The following is a 20,987-nucleotide window of genomic DNA, read 5'->3' as shown; positions in this document are numbered from 1 at the left end:
ATACTTATCAACCAAATTTCACGTAATTCATGGACCACAAGGTTTTCAAGTAACAAACCAATATACGTTATCATTGTTATGTATCCTTTAAAAGTTATGAAAAAATAATAGTCATAGATGTTCTACATCAGCCTATTAGTGGATGATTACTTCATTCTAAATTTCCCATATGACATAAGTCTTGGATATTTGTAAGCCTGAATGTTTAACAAACTGTCAGAATCGTAAGTTTAGCAAACAAATACACGCACCAATTATGTCGCAATCACCAGGCGTTTTTAAAGCTTATTCAAAGAGCGATCAATTTAAAAGATGCTTTGAACGATAGGTCTAATCATGAACCAATTTTTCGACTCAGCGATACCAAAAGAAAGTTATGGTCTACAAAGTATATTTATACATTATCTGAGATTATCCGAGTAAAAATTTACTTTTAATCGCAGAAATCACGTGAATATAGATTCGAATTATACAGTATATCATCATCTACCATAATGTGTGGCATACTTTCTTATTCACTGAGATGTTTTAAAATAATTTAGAGAAATGATGTTTGCTTCGGCTATTGGAACACGCAATTTTCCTCAAATAAATAAATGATGGATTGGAGAATTATGGGGATTAAAATACAATGTTAACATAAAGAACTATATCTAGCATCTATACTAATTATCTAATAGATCAAGCAGAACGACGATTCTTCTTTGATCCTGAAAGGTATACCACTAGGTGTATGCAGAGTATAAATCCGGTAAGCGTACCGTATGTTATGCAAAGAGAAATCAGAGCATGAATCCAGGTATTATTAGGAGCTAGAGCAAATATACATGGTTGATTAGTGAAATTTTAATACCTGTGTCATAACGAACATATTTGGAAGGGTTCTTAAGTCCCTCTTCCAGCGTCACAGCGTGTGTGCTGAGAATAAAGCTGGAAAATAATGCAAATGCAATAAACATCATTATCAGCAATCTACTGAAACACGAAGACGATAAATAATTTCCACTTGAAAAGAGACAGATCTAATGGCCTAGTAGAGTACATTAAAACAGTGCATATAAACACTGAATTGATTAGCAGCTTATCAAATCTTAATTTTTATCTGTCATTTTAACTGCTTTTCCAGTATTTACGTGTATAATATTTCTAACATGACTAAATCTGATATTTATTTGGGTGGTCAGTTTAAACCAATTATGAAAGACATGAGCACGTACCCTATCATAAAGCATTTTCTTGAAACTCTTTACTGGGTGGAGCTTTGACCACTTCGGCGGAAAAAAACATTTAAAATAGGTCAGACTTGGTGCAAAATAAGTAATACATAACCTGAATGTTTGCTCTTTGGATTGTAGTTCGTTGACTATTACCTTTCGGAGTGCTATCATAGTTTCAGTTTGTGCTACTTTATTGGGATAACGTGTGCTACCCGTTGTGTTGTACACTACGGTTAGGCGGTTCTTTCTTAGCTCGTGAAGAGCAATTTCAAGTGAAAAGGTTAATCGTTACACAAAATTTCAGCTAGGCGGTTGGATATTCACGTCTATTGCACGACCATCGAGTATCTCAAAAAAAACACGGGTCTCCGAGCTCTCACTTGACTACACGAGCTTTACTAGCCGATCTTGAGAATTTCAAAGAAGAGACCAGATATGACTCGATATTGCGAGAATTAGTTGGAAGCACCATCCATAGATGGCCAACTTAACCACAGAAAAGCGATGTTTTCATTTCCTACCATAGAATAAAAAGCTATTTGCTGTCCACTAATCTCCGATATTTTTGAATGGAACCAGATGTTTTCTGTTGTTTTACGTTAGTTGGACCCCCAATACCCAGGATCCGCGTGAATAAATTTGATAACAGTAAGTTTCATATCCTGGCCAGGTTTTGATCTGAGGACTACATATTTAGTTCAAAGTTGAAGCTAATAACGTCGTGCTAGAAAATATATTGTATAGACAACTAGATAGTCCTGACCCATACGAGACAAGCTGTGGTCCCTCCTGTTTTCGCGGTTTCAGGTTACGATATTATGTGTCTGGTCCTAGTTGATTGAACTTTAAGATGACCTTAAGTTAGCAATTTAAACAGAATTTCTGTCTAGAGTGTACTCAACATGACCAATTCGAAAGACAGCACTCAAATAACTTCGCTTTTGTTCCATTTCTATAAGTGGCTAGTTACCTATTCGACTAAGCACATTGAACTTGGTGTTCAACTCATTTAACAACATGACATGATAAACATCAGCCCTACTGTAGCATTGCCGCTGCGAGCCATTGTAGCCTTACTCTGATCAATTAAGGCCGAAGAATTTCTGACTTAATACCCTGCAAGTATATCAATGAGTTTCCGCCTAACAACTTAACTGGGTTTATTACCCTTTCAATGTTCACTCTACAATATACTGACAATTTGTAGACCCTGCCCACTTGGTTATTTTAACCACTCATATTCCACACTTGCGAACGACAAAAGCTCGGTAATCTTGAACAGCCAGACTAAAATGGGCGAACGAACAACACTACATATCTCCTTGATACCTTCGAACAAGCCGATTGCATTGACACGGGAGCTGCAACGACAGACATGTTCATTCGTCCATGTTCGTCTTAGTTCCTGCGTCATAAAAGAAACGTTGATCCGACGGCCCAGTGAATGGCGATGGTAGTGATTGTGGTTCTTGCTTGTCTGGTGATATCCACTGCAGGATTGCAATAGGTGCTAAATTAGGTTCTTCTCTATGGTTTGAAAGATGTCATGGATGAGATATCTTGTCATGAATATAAATATTTTGGCGGTTACTCAGATTAAAATGGACTTATCAATGAAAAAAGCTGCCAACGGATGATAAGTCTTCAGAAAAAGCTAGATTTTCGTATTTCTGCAGGCACTGAACGAGAGATTTCATGAAATCTATGATTTTTTGCGGGTTTATGTTGGCAGCAGAAGAGCACACGAAACAGGATTGACACTAAAACAAAAACTCAGAAAACTGTTTGTAGTGAGAAGTAGTCTCCTACCGAGTAAAAATAGACAGGTCGAAGACAAACTGATAGATGTTGCTGACTTCTAATATAGTCAATAAACTTAAAAAAATACCTGGCTGCTAATGAATATGAATAATGAACTGTATTCGATTTTTGTAGTATAAATGGTTATTAGAAGTCCTCGAGAATATCCACTGAGAAAATTAGGACTGATGTTACTAAGGAAGCAAAAAGTGCTGCAGTGAGACAATTCAGCGTTTTAAAATTGGTCGAAAGTGACATGAGCCACTCTATAAACCACCTTAGCTATTCAGTACACAAAATTGGATACATGATTTCACTAGATGACCTACTATTCGAATGGTATTTTATAACATAAAGCATTTATTTAAACCCGGTCTTCTCATATATATTCTGTCACACAATCTTACCTTCGACATAAGATGTATTTATTAATAGTTTTCTTTCAAATAACAGTACGTTATATTGGATATGTTTGTTTACATGAAAGATGGATTGTTGAAAATACTACAAAGTCTACTAAAATAAATTACTCACTGATCGTAAAGTTTGCGTATGAGCATATAAGCTGCTGTGATTTACTCTTTTTGATTGCTTTATTTGTACATTTTGCCAAATGTTTGGTCCCATTCGAAATGGATTTATTTATATTTAATTATATTTTTTGTTTTTATTGCATTTCCACCGACTTTCCGTGCTTTTCGAACCACTTGTACGTTGCTCGGGTTGATACCTGGTTAAGGCGGCTGCAACACTGATCCGCTTTCCTTTTTGATTACGTTGCTTCAAATATGTAGTTTCGATTGTGGATCGAAACTCCCTTCCATAACTGAAAGTAGTATCATGACATAATTGTAAGATCCATTTTGAATGCTTTGTGTGTTTGTGAAAATCCCTCCATGTATATACTTGCACTTTGTTCCTATTGATCTTCTTAGTTGTACATTGTTAACTTTTTGACTACATTTGAGTTGTTATAATTTGTACTTTATTATAGTTTTCATTTTTATTACGCCTTCACTGAGTCTCCATGTTTCTTCCCGAACTGCACTTACGCTGCTTTACTTTATACTAAGTCTGGGCGGCAGCCATATTGGTTTGTTCCTGTTTTTGATTGCTTGACCTGTGTTGACTGGAATCGTGCATTTTGGTTGTGAATTGAGGCACTATTCCAGAATTAAAAACACTCTGTGTTATAGAGCGACCAATTATTACCTTTTGAACGAATATATACGTGATCTATCCAGACAGGATAGAACAACATTTATTTGTGGTTATTGGTAATTTTCTTGCATCCTTTATCAACTTTCTTATTTATTGTAGTTTAGATTTGATCAATTGAACAATTATTGGTTGGATAGCTGAGTGGTTATATTTGTTTAGGTAATAATGTACACTTAAATTTATGATAAATTATAGAACCGCTATCTTACCCAATTACTTTGTTTTGGTTTCAAACGGGAGAGGGCGCGTATCTAACTCATCCAGGCAGCTGTCCAGCAGTCCAAACGTAGTTTGGATCTTACAATAACTACATATTATCTTTCGAACAATCTGTACATGACCTATCCAGAAACGATAAAATAACATTCATGTTTTTGTAGGGGCATTTGTTAAATGGACTTGGTAATTCATTTATATTCTTCAGCAGTTTATCCACTTAGTGTAATTTAGATTTGATTACCAATTGAACTATCGTTGGTTAAATAAATGGACGGTAATATTTGTTGAGGTAATAATGTACATCTGAGTTTATAATGAAATTTAGAATCGCAATTTACTCAATTACTTCGTTTTGGTATAGCGCGTCTTTAAATTAACCAAGGCCGTTATTCCTTATTCTAGAATGCTTTAGTTTGGAAACCACAATAAGGATGAAATGGTCATGGAAACAGGAGGTAATTTTGGGTGCATGAGAATCTGAATGATGCTGGTAAAACTCGATGATTCAAGCTTTGATGTGTTGAAAAGTTTTATTGGTAAACTGTTAAGTAAGCCACTTGGTTAACCCAGAATACGGTTAACGACTACGACACTCAAACGTTGGAAATTCACCGTCACAAATTAGAAGATAGAAGAAAAGCTGGAGAAGTGTTTATTTAGAAAAAATCGAAATGCACAGATAGATATTAGCATTTGTTAAATCAACATTATATTTCGGCCAATCCGTAAAGAGACAAATTATGCTGTTATCCAATGAAAGGATGCCACGTCGATATTCTAGAAAGCCTCATAATGTTCTGATCGGATCAGAACTGTTCGGCTTCTTTAGTGCCTCCGGAGGCTCTGTTGTAGTTCTCGGAAGACGACTAAAAAAACACGCTATTGTAAATCGGTTTCTAAAAAACGTCTTAAAATTGATTTATTCCCACTTCATCGTTTTAATTGTCTCTGAAATGTTTTTGTAAATGGTATGCACAAAACTGACTACAGCAATCTCTCATTATAGGGCTACATTATATCTATCATCTTCTTAGCTACAGTGCCATACCTTATGTCTACAATCCACCTCCTCTATATCCCACGTAAACGTGCGATTTGAATATCCTCAACATTTTCCACCAAATCGATCTATGAACTCTGTTACTAACGTAGCGATTCAACGCAGTTATGATCATTAATGTTGCGGGATAGGTTGATGAAATTCTACGGGGGAACGTGAATGAGAGTCCCTGGCTCGAGTTTGACGGCAAAGTCACTCTATATTTCCATTTAGTATGTCTAATATTTCTTCAATCAGTAAGCCAGGTTTGATTTTACAAAGTTAAAAGCATCACGGTATTTCTGCTTGTCGAATTACAGTGGCCCAGGACACAAAGTACTATAACTTAGTCGTGAGAATACATGACTCTGGTAGTTACATTATATTTGTGTTCTTCGTCTGGTAACATTACCAAGTTGACGAATGCCGTTGTTTGATTTAAGTCTCAAAGCCCTAGTGGAATGTTTTGAGACCATTTTGGGTATGGCTGCGTAAGTACAAGAAAACTAACCCCATTTACAAGACCAACGACAATAATATGTGTTCCTGACTATATTTTTTGGCTGTGGCTGTGGTGTTAACACCAAGCTTTACTTACTCAGAGCATTCCTGAGACAACAACTTATTATTTTGAATATCACCATTTTTTCCGGTTTCCCAGTGTATTTGTTTTACTCAACTCTTGAACCTTGTTCGTTTGTAATCCCTAAATTCGATCTACCGGTTTCCATCTTCATTGTTTGCTACTTCGGAAATTCCATGAAAATCGAGTATTTGTGACGAATGGTGGATACTGTGTGTAAGATCCATTTTGAATGTTTTGTGTCTGAAAATCCCTTCATGTATACATTTGCACTTTTTTCCTATTGATTCCTTTAGTTGTACATTTTGTTAGTCTTTTTGATTCCATTTGAGTTGTTAATATTTGTATTTTATGATAGTTTCTATTTTTCTTAAACGTTCACTAAGTTTCCGTGTTTCTTCCTGAACTGTATATAGGTTGTTTTACCTGATGCTTAGTCTTGGCGTTAGCCATATTGGTTAGTTCCTCCCTTTGATTGTGTTGCTTGTGTTGACTGGAATTGTGCATTTTTATTGTGAATTGAGACACTCTTAAAGAATTGGAAACACTATGTGTTATTAAGTAACCAAATATTATCATTTGGACGAATCTGTTCTTGGTATATCCAGACAGGATAGAAGAGCATTTGTTTGTTGCGATTGGTAATTTTCTCGCATCCTTTATCAACTTCCTCATGTACTGTAATTTAAATTTAATTAATCGAACAATTATTGGTTGAGTAGCTGAGTGGTCGTATTTGTTTAGGTAATAATGTACATTTGAATTTATGAATTTTAGAACCGTCATTTAACCCAATCACTTTGTTTTGGTTACAACCAGGCAAGGGCGCGTTTCTAGCCCACCCAAACAGCTATTCTTTAGTCCAAACCTTAGTTTGGATCTAACACTGTGACTGGAGATTGACATCTCGATGTGTCTTTCCTTTGATGGAGTTACTGCATAGGGAACACACATGAAATTTTCTATTGTCTGCCAGGAAGTACGAAATTTTGAACACACCACCGTCACTTAAAGTGACAACTACGATGATAACTGATGCTACGTGATCGTAATATTTGTTAAGTATTCCGAAGTCTCATGTGGACTTATATTTACAAAACACAATCTCGAATCCTGTCAACCAGTTCCCTGGGTCATAAGTCTCAAGTAGATGAATCTGTGGTTGGTTCCATCGTATAATGTCGTGGAAAAAGAGTAAAAACGGAGTCGAATAACCTATTTTCAGCTTGGGGAAATCCCTAAATGAAAGTATTTCGTGAATAACACTGATGCCTTTAAGGTCTATGTTGCATCTGTTAGCCTTAACAGAGCCCAATAAATTTCACTTATCTAAAAAATCTTCACCGTTTTACGGGGGCTCTTTTCATCTTCTGATTCAGCTGTGATCAGATTCCATTAAATTAGATTGCCACCTCTGGAATGCCAGTATATATGATATTCATCTGTTGTTCAAAATTTAACAGATATCTTTTGTTCTGAACTTTGATCTACTGTATCGGAATGACTGCCAGTGTATCCATAACCACTGTCAGTCTCCAAAAGTATGTTTTATCAATGGTTATCCACCTAAATGTTCAGTTTTCTGGATATAACATCCAACGTTGAGAATACTAAATAAGTCATACAGATATGGCAATGTTAGTAATGCACTTTACAGCTGTATTAGTATTAACCGAGGAATCAACAGATATTTGAAATGGCCTGCTCGGTTTTTCGATGTGTACATAGCGATTATTCACACTGAGTTTGTAACTGGAGTTATGACGTCAAACTTTTCACATCCCCTCAACATAAAATCACAAGTAACTGGCCTTTCGAGTCGTATTTAAATTAACCTGATTCAAAAATACTAGAAAATTACTTCGACTAGTAGGGTGAGTGTTCTTCAGGCATCGTGAAACATAGATCCTTTTTACGAAATCATCAGGCATGTTTGTCAAGTGGTGGTTATTAAGACTAACAAAGTATTCCCAGAATCTCTTGTAACATGTACATGAGGGCATACCCTTTGCCAGCCCTTATACACTTCTTTTGATCGCTTATTAATTGGAATAGCTGTACCTGGAGAATGTCTCTTGCGTTTCATTACCGTCAGTATAAATTTTGTCACCGCTACCAGTATAATTGTCTGTTGACAAGAGCGGAGAAGATACCGGTCAAGGTTTGCAAGACCCTTGAGTGAACAATGAGCTTCAGTGCTGTAGGAAAAACGCATACATTTGTATCCATGATATAGTAACCGCTACTTAACTATCACATTCGCTAAGATTAACGCAGTTAAGAGGCTACATTACCATCGATAAACAGAAAAAGCGACTCAAAACCCCAAAGCAATATCGAGAAGCCAACGCTGAGAAACTGATTGACTTATGCAAGCTCGTCACATAGACATTAGATATTGAAAATTGGTTTAAAGTTATCACAGCTCATATTAAGTTTTAATGAGCCGCATTCAAATCTGAAAGCTATTTGCTAGTAAAGATGGTCAGAACGAGAAGCTAATTGCATAACGCTGCTTATTGTTGCACCTCAGTATCTGCAATGGAAAACACAGATGGCCAAATAATTATCATACTTTGTAAACTTGTTCATTTTCTCCAAGCTACGACCCAGTTCGTCATCAAAAGATGGACCCCGGAGTTCATTAAAAATGCTTTGAAGTTTATTGCTGAGATAGAAAACGTAAGAAGTTCCCAAGAGTTATTGCTCCATAGGTAGTTAGCAGACTGGCAGATGACGAAAATTTGGCAGTTCAACACTTCCTACAAGACGTGAGTACTATGTTTCCTCATTTCGCATCCTCTGCTACTTGCTTCGAACTTGGAAATGCAGTTGATTGGGCTATTGAGGTTAGTTAAATAAGTATGCGTTGAATAAACCTTATAGAATGATTTAGATATTTAGTAATTATAGGTCTCTGGGGCCAGATTACATGCTTAAACGCACTATGATGACCTAATTGGAAAATGCTCTTTACCCATATTTGTATCGCAATTATTGTAGAGAAAGACGTGCTTATTTTCTGTTTATAAATTAGATGGTCATATTCTCATCTGTGAGTTTGACACACTGCATTTTTTCTACCACACGATCGGGAGCAACAAGTCAAAAGTTCACTAAACATGGAGATAGACACAATACTTCAGTTAAAGTTTTGAAACAGGGTGGATTCTCAAAAGCTGCAAATCCACTAGTATGGGTTTTTTTTACAAAGTTAAAAATACCTAGCTATCTGTAAGAGACAGTTATATTTAAGTGACATTACCTCTCTATTTGAACGTCTCTGAATCCTTCCTTATGTCTTCGTTTGTTATAGATGCATCGGCACTTGAAGTTTCGTTACCTTGAAAAATATTGCACATCTATCTACCAGAACCTAATTTGGATCTTCCGTTGAAAATAATGCTACTTGGAAAGTGACATGAAGTGTTAATTAACTTTATTGTTTTCGCGAATCTATTTAGAAAGAATCATATACTTTTAACTTTCAATAATCCAAAACCATTAACTAGATGATTAACCTATGAAACTAAGAGAACTGGGTCGGAATTATGTTGGTTCATTGAATGCTATGTAATCCGAAGTGGTGCACCATTGTAGTTGAGATATAGTATACAAGGTACATAAAAGAAACATAACTAACTGGTTTGAAATATCTCTTATTTGAAATAATAGTGTACATCTTCATCTATTGAGGTCAGTTTTGATGGGTAATGCGTAGAGTTATTAAATGCCCACTGTTACCTTAGGGATTGCATCCGAGTGACTGGTCAATAAACTTATAACTTATACTACTTTGACTAGGTGTCATTTATGTGACATATCATGCCTATCCATAACTTTGTTTTGCTTTCCAGAGTCTTTGTAGCAATCCGTACCTTTCACAAACAAATCGGGACTGTATCTTTGAGTATTGCTTAGATACCAATCGCAAAGTATGTCTGCCAAGCCATGATGAAATATTTACATAGTTACCCCAATTTAACAGGTACTATCCGGAACTACACTTTATACCGAATGACTTGTTGCTGATTATTGAATCCCGTTTATTTGGTTCACATATCTCTTCAATAAAGACATTTAGTGAGACAGAAAAATATCTAGATTCATGTTTCGCATTGGATAATAGTTACACCATACATTTACTTATTCGTCTACTAGAACAGTCGGAACAATGTGACAAGCCAGATGATTTACGTACTATTATTATTCATTGGTTACTTGCTGCAATCCAAAAAGATCACGAGGCGTAAGTTCTTTCTGGCAGTACAGTTTTCTTTTATCCAAGGACTAAAGTCTGTAGTTGTGATTCATCCTAATATTTGAACAATAAGGTTTTCTGGTTACCAAACTTTACTTCATTGTATATAGTCCAAACACATGGCTAACAACATTTGTTCGTATATTGTGAAAGTTACTTTTAACTAGACAGACGAATATTTTTACCGGGTTGAATTCGTTTTCGAGGGGTTTGTGTACAGTCGAAACGGTTATGCGTGCTAAATCATCTTATTGTATTACGGATGTTTCGATAAAAAGTTTTAATTTTCCTTTTACATCGGTAGATCCTCTTTAATAGACAAATGTGTTATTAGCGTTTGCCAAGACCTCGAACCATCTGCTTATATAAACCTGACTTTTGTTTGCGAGTAGAAGTTTTTATCAGCCCAGAAATACTGTTTTCTTTCTCGTTAGCTTTTTTACCCTATTAATTAAAATACACTAAATCTTTTTGTCCGTTAGCCTTCATTTTCGCTTTTCCTTAACCCTAGCGACATTAATTTCTCATCATTTCTGTTGTGCGTCATAAACTCCAAGGCTTATTATACGATCTTTGACACGTTTCTAATCATGAGTTTGTCGCTGATATTTGGATTCACTGGTTTTTATCGTAATTAAACTCGATTTAATATTCATTTATCTTTTGAACTATTTTGGTTTATTGATAACTATTTTGTCGATTTCCAAATATCAATTTCATCTTTTCTACTTAATGATAATTTTTTGTTTGGCTATTTTACACATGCATTCATTTTAAAGGTTATTTTTATCTTAAATTGATATCGATTATAAAACCATTGTGATATAAGGAGTACTGGACAGTTGTTTTAGTTTCGGATTCACTGACTCATAGATTATTTAGATACATATGGTGATCTGAAAAACATGCCCCCAAATGCCCTGGTATGGCCGAGAGGAGTGGGCCCACCCTCCCTCTCGAAATGCTCTCACACGGCCACGCGCACACAGCCTCTGCCAGGGAAGTCCTACTCACTGCCTTCTCGTGGCGGTGGTGTTGTTTACGAAAATGAGAGGACGAAAAGCGAGTGTCCGGCGCTTTAACCGGATCTCAAATCAATGGTGTACATGGGCCCCAGTATCCTGCAGGAACAAGTGGCGTATGAACCAATTTTTGGTCACCGGCTACCATGGGACTGCATCTCCTCACAATGCTCCACTGCCTTGTGGGTTAGACCTTTAGGTCAAAGGCTCGGGGTGTTACTGGCTAAAAAAACACCTGCTTCGGTCTGGGCACCCGGTTAGTATCACAGCCCTCACACAAATATGATGAACTGTCGATAATTATGGAAAATACTTTGCTTGCTTCGATTAATAATCAAACGATTCACATTACTATTATTATTACTATTATTATTATCATTATTATTTACTACGCCACTTTTTCACTCTTTTATTCCCACTCTGTCTGACCTTACTTTTCGTCTTATACAGCAGCTCGCCTTTGGTGGAAATTCGGTTCTATCTAAACGTTCTCGAGTCACTGCCTGGTTGAAAGTTGTATGCTACCACCGAATATGAGTACTGAAGCAGTTTCTCTGAAACCACGTGCACCATTCAAACTGGCTACCTTCAACGTTCGCACACTTATGCAGGTTGGACAACAGATAGGGCTGGCTATGTCTTTAGAAAGTCTTAATATCGATGTTCGCTGTCTATCCGAGACCCGTATTCAAGACTGGTGAAGTACTACAAATTCGCTCTTCATCTGTCTCTTCAAAAAGCTTGTTTTATGTGCGTTTATCCGGGGACCCTGTGGTATCTTCGTCTGATCTTGCTGGCGTTGGTGTCGCACTAAGCGCTAGAACTGAGGCAACACCAATCGATTAGATCCCCATTAACAGTCAGTTATGTGCTGTTAGATTAGAAAGTTCCATCAAACTGATAAGAAATTAGTGTAAGAGACGATGTCTTTTCGTCATCTCCGCCTATGCCCTGACAGATTGCAGCCCGGATGCGATCAAGGATGAGTTTTACCACCAGTTATCTGTTCTTCTCCAGAAAGTGCGTTCGACAGATATTGTAGTACTAGCCGGAGACTTGAATGCTCAGGTCGGGCGTTTAGGCACAGAAGAGAGTCGTTTAGATGACCGATGGGGACGTGTTGGTCGCAGGACAGATAATAGGGACCGTCTACTGCAATTTTGCACAGACCACAACGTGTTTCTGGCTAGCACTAACTTTCGGCACAGTCATCGCCGATGTGCCACCTGGCGTCCTCTCTCTGCATCTCAAGCCTGGACTCAGATTGATCACATCGCGATCAGCTACCGCTGGCGTGGTTGTGTACAAGACTGCCGCTCCTTTTGGAGTACCTATCTGGACTCTGACCATGCCTTGGTCTGCGCCAATCTTGCCTTACTTTTCAGTGGCCAACGAAGTGACCACCACCAAAAGATTGATGTTAGCAAGCTGGTTGCAACTTCTGTTGCAAGTAAGTATCGAACCGAGTTAGCCTCTAGGCTAGCTACCACTCCACCGAAAAGTATAGATGAGCATTGGTTGCAATTGCACGACGCCATGAAAATGACGGGTACAGTCAGTTGTGGGTTCGCGGTACGTCCCGTTTATAAGCACTGGGTTTCTTCAGGCTCCTTACAACTCATCGAAGCCCGTCGGTCTACTCCGGGTGACCGTGAGTTTGACCATAAACGAAGGATGTTACGTAATGAAATCGGGCAAATCTTGCGTCAGGACTGAGAAACCTGGTGGTCAGAGCGTGGTAATGAGCTGGAAGCAGCAGCTGCATCTGGTAATTACCGGAAGCTCTTCCATCTCATCCGAGCCACTGGCAGCATGAAGGCTGGCGTGAATGAAACAATCTGCGAGGATGACGGAACGCCAATCACTAACATCCATCGACGTCTTGGACGATGGGCAGAATTCTTTGAAGGGCAGTTCAAGTGGCCTGCTGCTACGGCAACATCGGTCGAACTGTCCTGCCCTCCATGACCGGTGACGACTGATCCACCAAAGGAGGCGAAAATCTGCAAGGAACTCCAACTCTTGAGACGCTACAAATCACCAGGCCCAGATGACTTACCTCCGGCTTTTTTTAAAGATGGTGGTGACTTTCTGACTAAGGAACTGACGACGTTGTTTACAAAGGTCTGGGAACTACAGAGTGTACCAACGTCATGAAATGAGTCGATAGTTGTCCCTATCTTTAAAAAGGGTTCACGTCGTTTTCGTAACAACTATCGGAGTATAAGTCTACTTCCGGTTGCGTCCAAGCTGTTGGCTTCGTGATGTTAGTCTGGCTGTGAGGGCAGTTCTACCCTATACTTGTGGAGCCTAATCTCTCCGAGTTGAGGATGTTAGACGACTCTCTGTTATTCATCATCGTTGTCTCCGAAGGATTGCTAACATCCAGTGTCAACACCATGTTAGTAATGCAGAGGTTCGGCATCGTGTGTTCGGGCACAGAGATGATAATCCAATTGGTGTTACCATCTTGAAACACCGACTTCGGTGGCCTGGACATGTTCTACGAATGTCGTCCCAGATAATTCCACGTCGTGCATTATTTGCCGACTCTGGGACTGGTTGGAAAATAGCGGAGAGCTGGTCAGTGTTTGACATGGTGTCGTGGCATGAAAGAAAGCTACAGAGGGCTGGGCTGTGTCGGTCCTTCACGACGCCCTGGCTGGGGTCCGAGAGATGGTGCAACACAGTGGCTAGAGACGTCATGAAACATGGCTCAGAATAGAAGCCAATGGCGATCCTGCTGTAACCTTATACTTTCTTCATAAAAAGTGGTTGTGTCTTCCTTAACTGAAAGATCTCTTCGGACTGTACGTTTCTGTTTCCCCCATTAATATTATTATTATTATTATTATTATTATTATTATTATTATTATTATTATTATTGTTACACTACCTTACACTAATCTGTTCGTTATTTTTCTTTTTTGTAACGCTAAGTGTTCGTATATAAGGCTTTCGAGATGTTAATAAGTTTCTTGGACACCCTGCTTCAATAGACAATCCCAGAGAACAGTCCTGTTACACCAACTGAGGGCAGTCCTGATATCAAGAGACAACGGTTACTGGCCTGTAATATGTATGGCGATGCCATAACATTTGTCGGAGGGTTATGATATGACCAGTGCATCTTCAACCAGAATAAAAGCCACCCTGCCACTTACAAATTAGTCTTCCAAGGATTTTAGATTATCTGCTAAGTATGACAGAAGCCAAAATTTTTATGTAGTTAAAAGTAGACTTATCCCATAGGTGGTGTAAATCCCTTTTAAAGATAGGTATGACTATTGTCTCACTTCATGATTTTGGGACACTAATTCTTAGACGTTCGCAAATAACTCAGTCGATTACCTAATCAGAAGTTTGCCACCATCCTTAAAAAGAGCTGTAGGGAAGTCATCTAGGTCTAAAGATTTGCGGTGTTCTAGAAGTTGTAGTTCCTTGTGGACAGTAAACCAGAGAAACATGTACCTATTTATATTCGGTAATTTTGTTGTTTGATTATATTTTCCTTGAAAAAGCTTGGACCAGATTGCCAGGTGAAACGTTAGGTTTACTCCAAATTCTTTCGCTGAGATTTTACAAATACATTCTTCCTCTTTAATGTCAAACCTTTAATTGTTTTGGAATTAAAAACCAATTGCCTCAATAGTTCTTCGTGATCATAATGTTATATCACGTGCATGATTTACTTAAACGTCATCTTTCAAGTTGTTTTGTGTATTACAATAGCAAATGATCAAAAGGGCTGTGATATAGATGGTGGTTAATGTTGACTTTCGCAATTATCGTGGCCCTAAAAGTATTTCATGCGCTAGGGGTCATGGCATACATTCATAAGAAGCTGTGTGAACATAAGTGTAGATATACTGCTTTACTATCATTTTTATTTTGGTTATTAGTTTCTTACTAATACTGTTATGTATGTTTCAAAAATACTGCGTGCTTAAATGTAATGGTGGACATTATCTGTGAATGATCCATGTGTTATCACATTGTTGAATAATAGTTCTAGCTATATCGTGGGAGTTTTAAGTTTTTACAGAGAAGAATTACTAAACATTGAATAAGCTAGTTAATAAATTATTTTTAATTGTAGTGTAATCATTTCTCAGTTTCTTAAGTGTATATTTCAAATATTTTACTGAATTGTTTGTAGCAGGTTTATACCAAACTTTCAGTATTCGGATAGTAAATTCAAACTTTATTCCAATCTAGAAAGTTATGTGATGTTATTCTTTGTGAATTACATACAAATCACTAACTCTTAGTTGATCGTTTATATATTTATGTTTATTTTATGCATTCTCAGGTATATTTCTCTGGCTTCATACAATCCTGATCATTTACGTGATTTGGCCATACATATTCCTGATTTTGGAAGAGTCATATTAAAGCTGTTTGATGAAACTGAACATATACGAGTGAGCAAAACACGGTCCACTTGTTCAGTGTCTAAATGTGATTGTTTTTTTACTACTTTAACGTAGTTTTAATTCACTGTCATACATAACCTCCATTTTCCCAACAGTAAAACGTGGAATTTTCCGAACACATCGTGAATGAGTTAAGTAGTTGCCACATGTTTAGGCCGTATAAATGTCACGAACACAGTGTAGTGTGATGAAGTAGCTCATTGGATTGTAGGGATAAGTATATACTGCCTATATATTAACTTAAAATTACACTATATCACGTTTTTCTAAATATCCAAGGTTGTTTTTATTGGATTTTAGCCGTATTGCTTCTAAATTCGTTATTCGTCAGGATCCTAGCCCTCGATTTCGATGTCTAAGTAATACGACAGTGTATCAGCCAGTCAGTTAACAACATAGAACTTTGTACGTACGTACATCAGTTCGAGTTGCCATACCACATTAGCACAGAGATGCAGTTGTCGATTCAAATCCCGTAGTGGTAGAGGTAGTACAAGTATAACCAGTAATCGGAAAGATTAGGGTTTGAAGTCGTTATTCAAGTAGTATGATCCAATGAAATAAATTTGGAAAGAGAAAGAAAAGGGACACAAAGAACTATTTCATCGGCATATTCTAAGTCAAAATGTGAATCTTCCGGTAGAAGTTCAACCCCTGGAAATTTAGGTGAGGAAAGTATTATCTCTAAAAGCACGTCAACGACAAAGTTAAACAAAAATGGAGAGAGTGGACAGTCCTGACGATCACCACTTGAGGTAATCAATTCTGATGACAGTTCGCCATAAGCTCTCACTCGACCAATTGTGTTCTAGTAGAGAGCCTTTACAAGGTTAATTTACTTCTTTGGTACTCCTTTCAGTGACAAACACAGCCATAGAACCTCACGATCAACAGAGTTGAATGCTGCCTTAAGGTCAAGAAATATTACGATTGTGGGGCGTCTGAACGTGTGTCTGTGTTCTAGAACCTTACGTAGTGTGAATATCTAGTCTATACAACCACGTTCAGGTCGAAAAGCAGCCTGGTTTCCTCTCTGCTCTTCACGAGCTTTAGTTAGGCGTCGAAGTATTATTGAAGCTAATATCTTAGACACCATATTAGTCAAACTGAATCCTCTGTGATTGTTACAAGAGGACTTTTGTCCTTTCTTATAGACTTGCACAATCAGTGATTGAGATCAGTCAGATGGGATTACGTCCAGTTCCCAAATTCTACCTAAGACCTCAGTCAATCTCACTGGTAATATTGGACCACCAACCTTAAAAATCTCAGGAGTATCCTGTCAGGACCTGGTGCTCTCCCTCGCTTCAGATTTCCTATAGCTTTTTCAGCTTCGTAAAGAGTTGGAGGAGTTACATTAACTTGTTATTCAGGTTGACTGGAGATCGTGGAAAATCGGATTGTGGCTGAAGGCCAGTTGAACTGATCCCTAAAGTGTTCTGCCCATCGATCCAATCTCCTGGATTGAGAATGAATAATATGTCCATCTTTCTGTGAGAGTGTTTCGCTAACAGTCGGTTTCCTAATGCCGGTTTCCTTAACAAGTCTGAACAATTGTCTGCCTTTACCTATTGCCACTGCCTTTTCCATCTCTCTTGCTTTCGCTACCCGTCACTGTTCACTATCATTGCGTAGGCTTCTTATCAGCTTGCGCTCAGGCTGACTCCGCTCCTCATTATGTTCAGATCCAGATGGGATGAGTTTTCGAGCATCTATCAGTGCGGTAGATGCTGCTGAGATCCAGTGTTTCTCCCTAACCTTGTGGTTTACAGTACTAGCAGATATCACTGCTGTTTCCACAGCTTTTCGGATATCATTCCCTGCTGCCTCGGGGTGGGCGTCACATAAATGGCTGCCTAACTGTTTTTCTAGTCGTTCCTGAAATATATTTTTATCTTGGCTATCATTAAGTAGAACCCCAAAAGGTTTCCTTGTAGCGTCTTTTCTACGTCCAGTAAGACGCAAACAAATAAGCGCTCGCGTATAATTTTTTTCAAACTAGACTTTGGATAGTGCATCACGCTAAACAATTTCACCACTCACAGTAGATATATATATATAATCCGTAGTATGTAGTTGTGTACTTTTGTCGTAGGGGAACACAATATACCGTATGCCTCTCCTAAACATTTCGAGATTATTATTTCTAAGGAATGTTAGAATCAATTTCGGTCATTCAGCTATGTATAAAATTGGTCTTCGCTTATATATGCCCATTATTCATTTTTTTATTTGTATTTTGTATATTCAATTAACGAAATAAAATTCGCCTCATTTTCTTCACTTTTTGAATCTGAAAAATAGTTCGAAAAAGTTGGGTCAGAGGAAAATAATCAGTGCACACTGATAATGAACTTATTAATTAATCTATTTAAACGAATTATTTTCGTTGATCATTTAAATCCCCTCCTGTTATCGCAAATTAACCGATTAGCAAAAAAGAACACTTCTGCAGCAGAATTTTGGAATTCGGTTGCGTGTGCTATAAATATGTCTTAAAATACTGTTAAATAAAAATGATACATATTAATGTGATTGTTGTTTTGTAAAACTTTTGTGAATACTATCTCTTCCTGTTTGTGTTAATAGCTTTGTAAATTGGCCTTAATTATACTATCCATGGAAGAATTCCTCAAACTATTTAGCCGATGCCTTTGAGGCAGCTATTATTTTGAAAAGTTTTCACAGTATCCAGATTATTTCTGTTTAACTGATGTCATGTCAGATAATTGCTTAATGCAAATTGTCACTTATACATATTACTATGCCTTAATGATGGAATGTGCAAATTAAAGGGATACTTCGCAATTGGAGTAATGATGTAGCGGTCAAAGGGATCAACTTTCAGACATAATCTCCCGGGCTCAATCTTTTACTCACCTGATTTAGTTAGGAAGGCCGGGTATTATCACTAACTCGGACAAAATGTTCGGTTGATAGACGATTATATCAACTTATACTCGGTTACTGAGTTACATCCACTTGATTTTCATGAGGCATCTCACGGGGTACTCCCACTATATATTACCAGTTTACATCAGCTTTAGGAACAGAAAAACAGTTCCGAAGTTGTTTGAAAACTGTTGCGCCTATTACTCCCAGTGGAGCATATGTCGTCGACCAGCCTTCTTCAACCCACTCTGTTCTGGGCCTTCCTTCCTAGTTCTATTCAAATTTTGTCCATTCTTCTCATGTCTGTATCCATTTCTTGGCCCGATTCGTTCTTTGGTTTTGGGGATTCTAGTTGAGGGCTTGCCTTGTGACGCAGTTGGGTGCTTTCCCCATTATGTGTCCTGTCCACTTCCAGCGCTTCTTCCTCCACTGGGATCTGGTTTATTCTCCCACAGTAGGTTGTTGTTGATGGTATCCGGCCAACGGATCCGAAGTATTTTGCGTAGACAACTGTTAATAAACACCTGTATTTTCTGGATGATGGCTTTCGTAGTTCTCCAGGTTTCTGCCCCATACAGTAGAACTGTCTTGACATTTGTATTGAAAATTCTGACTTTGGGGTTGGTTGACAGTTGTTTTGAGTTCTAGATGTTCTTCAGTTGTAGGTATGCTGCTCTTGCTTTGCCGATCCGCACCTTCACATCTGCATCAGATCCACTGCGCACATCAATGGTGCTGCCCAGATAAATAGCTCTGCAAAATAAATTTTCAATCCTACTGGTAAATTCGATAGTACTAAATGTAATTAATATACATATTCAGTTTTTTTTATAGAATCTAATATATTTATTCCGGAAGAACTAGACGAATCTGCATGAAAGATATTGAATGAAATCGTTAAAAAAGGTAACACTTGTATTGCTGATATGTCTTTAACTTTATTTACCTCAAACTTCAGCAGCATTTTTCATCTGTTAGTCTACCAATTAACCCTGCTACTCGTAACAGGGTATGGGACGTCATCCATAGGTATCCGACCAACACCTTCCAGGGGTCTTCTTTCCACTTGTTCTCAACTGCTAATCATGGTTTTCATGTCTGACTCAAAGTCCCAGTACAAAGTGTTCTTTGATCTGCCTCTTTTCCTTCTACCTTCGGCGTTTAAGTTAGGCCTTGTCTTAAGATTCAATTTGATGGTTTCCGTAAAATTTGTCCTTTACACCGTCATCAGGTTTTCTTAATTTTCTCTTCGTGTGACAACTGGTCTATTCTCTCCCAGAGAAGATTATTGCTGATGGTTTCTTGCTAACGAACCTGAAGTTTTACATTTGGTTTTAAACATTTTCGTTTTTGCCTTCGTACGGTGACCAAGATAATTCTGAAAAGTATTGGAAGATTGTTGGAGAGTTGAATGAGATGCTTGATTACAGATCAGATGAAATGGCTGTTCGAACATTTTTAGTTCTGTGATCTAGTCAAGACCCAATAGATTGAAGGATTCATGAGTAACATAGCACTTGGATCTAATTATTTGATCAATAAATTTAACAATACACTTGATAATTCCGGAAATTATAATTGGGATGCCCGATGCATTCTTTAAGCGATCGTTAGTAGGATGAATGCTTGGCCGACCATGATCCTGTTAAGTTTGCCAGAAATTAAAGTGACATCAGATGCAGTGTTCGACTGCAAAGTGATAATACGATCATTAACATTAATGGGTAAATACTTGCGTAAGTATTGGGGATTAAATTTCAACAGTGTATGTACACAACTGATCCCTTTTGGCATTCGACAATGGGTTGAGGATTTACTGCATTTGCAAGATTCTTTCTTATGGCCCGTTACTCAACATTTTGCGCAATTATGTTTACTAAATGGACAGAAACGGGAGAATTGCCATGCTACAGTTTCAACAACTAGTGGGAGGCCTTGTAGAGCGACGTGAATTAGAGTCATGGGCATTATACGTTCAATTTGGGCTAGGAAAATTTTGCAAATCATGCTTCTCGACATAAATAGTGCGATCTGTATGAGAAACTTATCAAATCAAATGAATTGGGATTTGGACGTTCGGTCATTTTAGTCTCATTATTAAGTTTAATATGATGACACTCATTTGTAACACCTTTTAGCGTAATAGGGGGATCTGAATTGATTGCGCTTAAAGTTCCATTATGAATATATGAGTCTGACGATGCCTGCAACCCGCATACAAAGATAAGACCCTATAATTTTTCGTCCGAAAGAGAATGCAACTTAAAACTTTCGCATCGTTTATTAATAGATACTGA

The 20,987-nt window shown here is 37.8% G+C and overlaps 1 protein-coding gene across 4 annotated transcripts in view; it reads left to right on the top strand.

The window, feature by feature from the left end:
- The first annotated feature begins 6,192 nt into the window (after positions 1–6,192).
- MS3_00006441 (uncharacterized protein) overlaps positions 6,193–20,987 on the top strand; it is a 24,143-nt gene continuing 9,348 nt past the window's right edge. Inside the window, exons 1-8 of one of the 4 annotated variants that reach the window (XM_051214589.1) lie at positions 6,193–6,295; positions 8,682–8,761; positions 8,794–8,928; positions 9,937–10,014; positions 10,051–10,328; positions 15,675–15,786; positions 18,103–19,470; positions 19,513–19,596. In XM_051214589.1, the coding sequence (XP_051067774.1) occupies positions 6,280–6,295; positions 8,682–8,761; positions 8,794–8,928; positions 9,937–10,014; positions 10,051–10,328; positions 15,675–15,786; positions 18,103–18,297 (894 nt within the window). In that variant the 5' untranslated portion in view covers positions 6,193–6,279 and the 3' untranslated portion in view covers positions 18,298–19,470; positions 19,513–19,596. Of the gene's footprint in view, positions 6,296–8,507; positions 8,762–8,793; positions 8,929–9,936; positions 10,015–10,050; positions 10,329–15,674; positions 15,824–18,102; positions 19,471–19,512; positions 19,601–20,987 lie in introns of those variants that run through there. The other 3 variants (XM_051214590.1, XM_051214592.1, XM_051214591.1) reach the window with 3 other exon arrangements.

The sequence above is a fragment of the Schistosoma haematobium genome, chromosome 2 (assembly GCF_000699445.3).
Source record: "Schistosoma haematobium chromosome 2, whole genome shotgun sequence".
Taxonomy (NCBI): Eukaryota; Metazoa; Platyhelminthes; class Trematoda; order Strigeidida; family Schistosomatidae; genus Schistosoma; species Schistosoma haematobium.
Note: the sequence above shows the minus strand (reverse complement) of the source record. Positions and strands in the feature narration are given on the sequence as shown.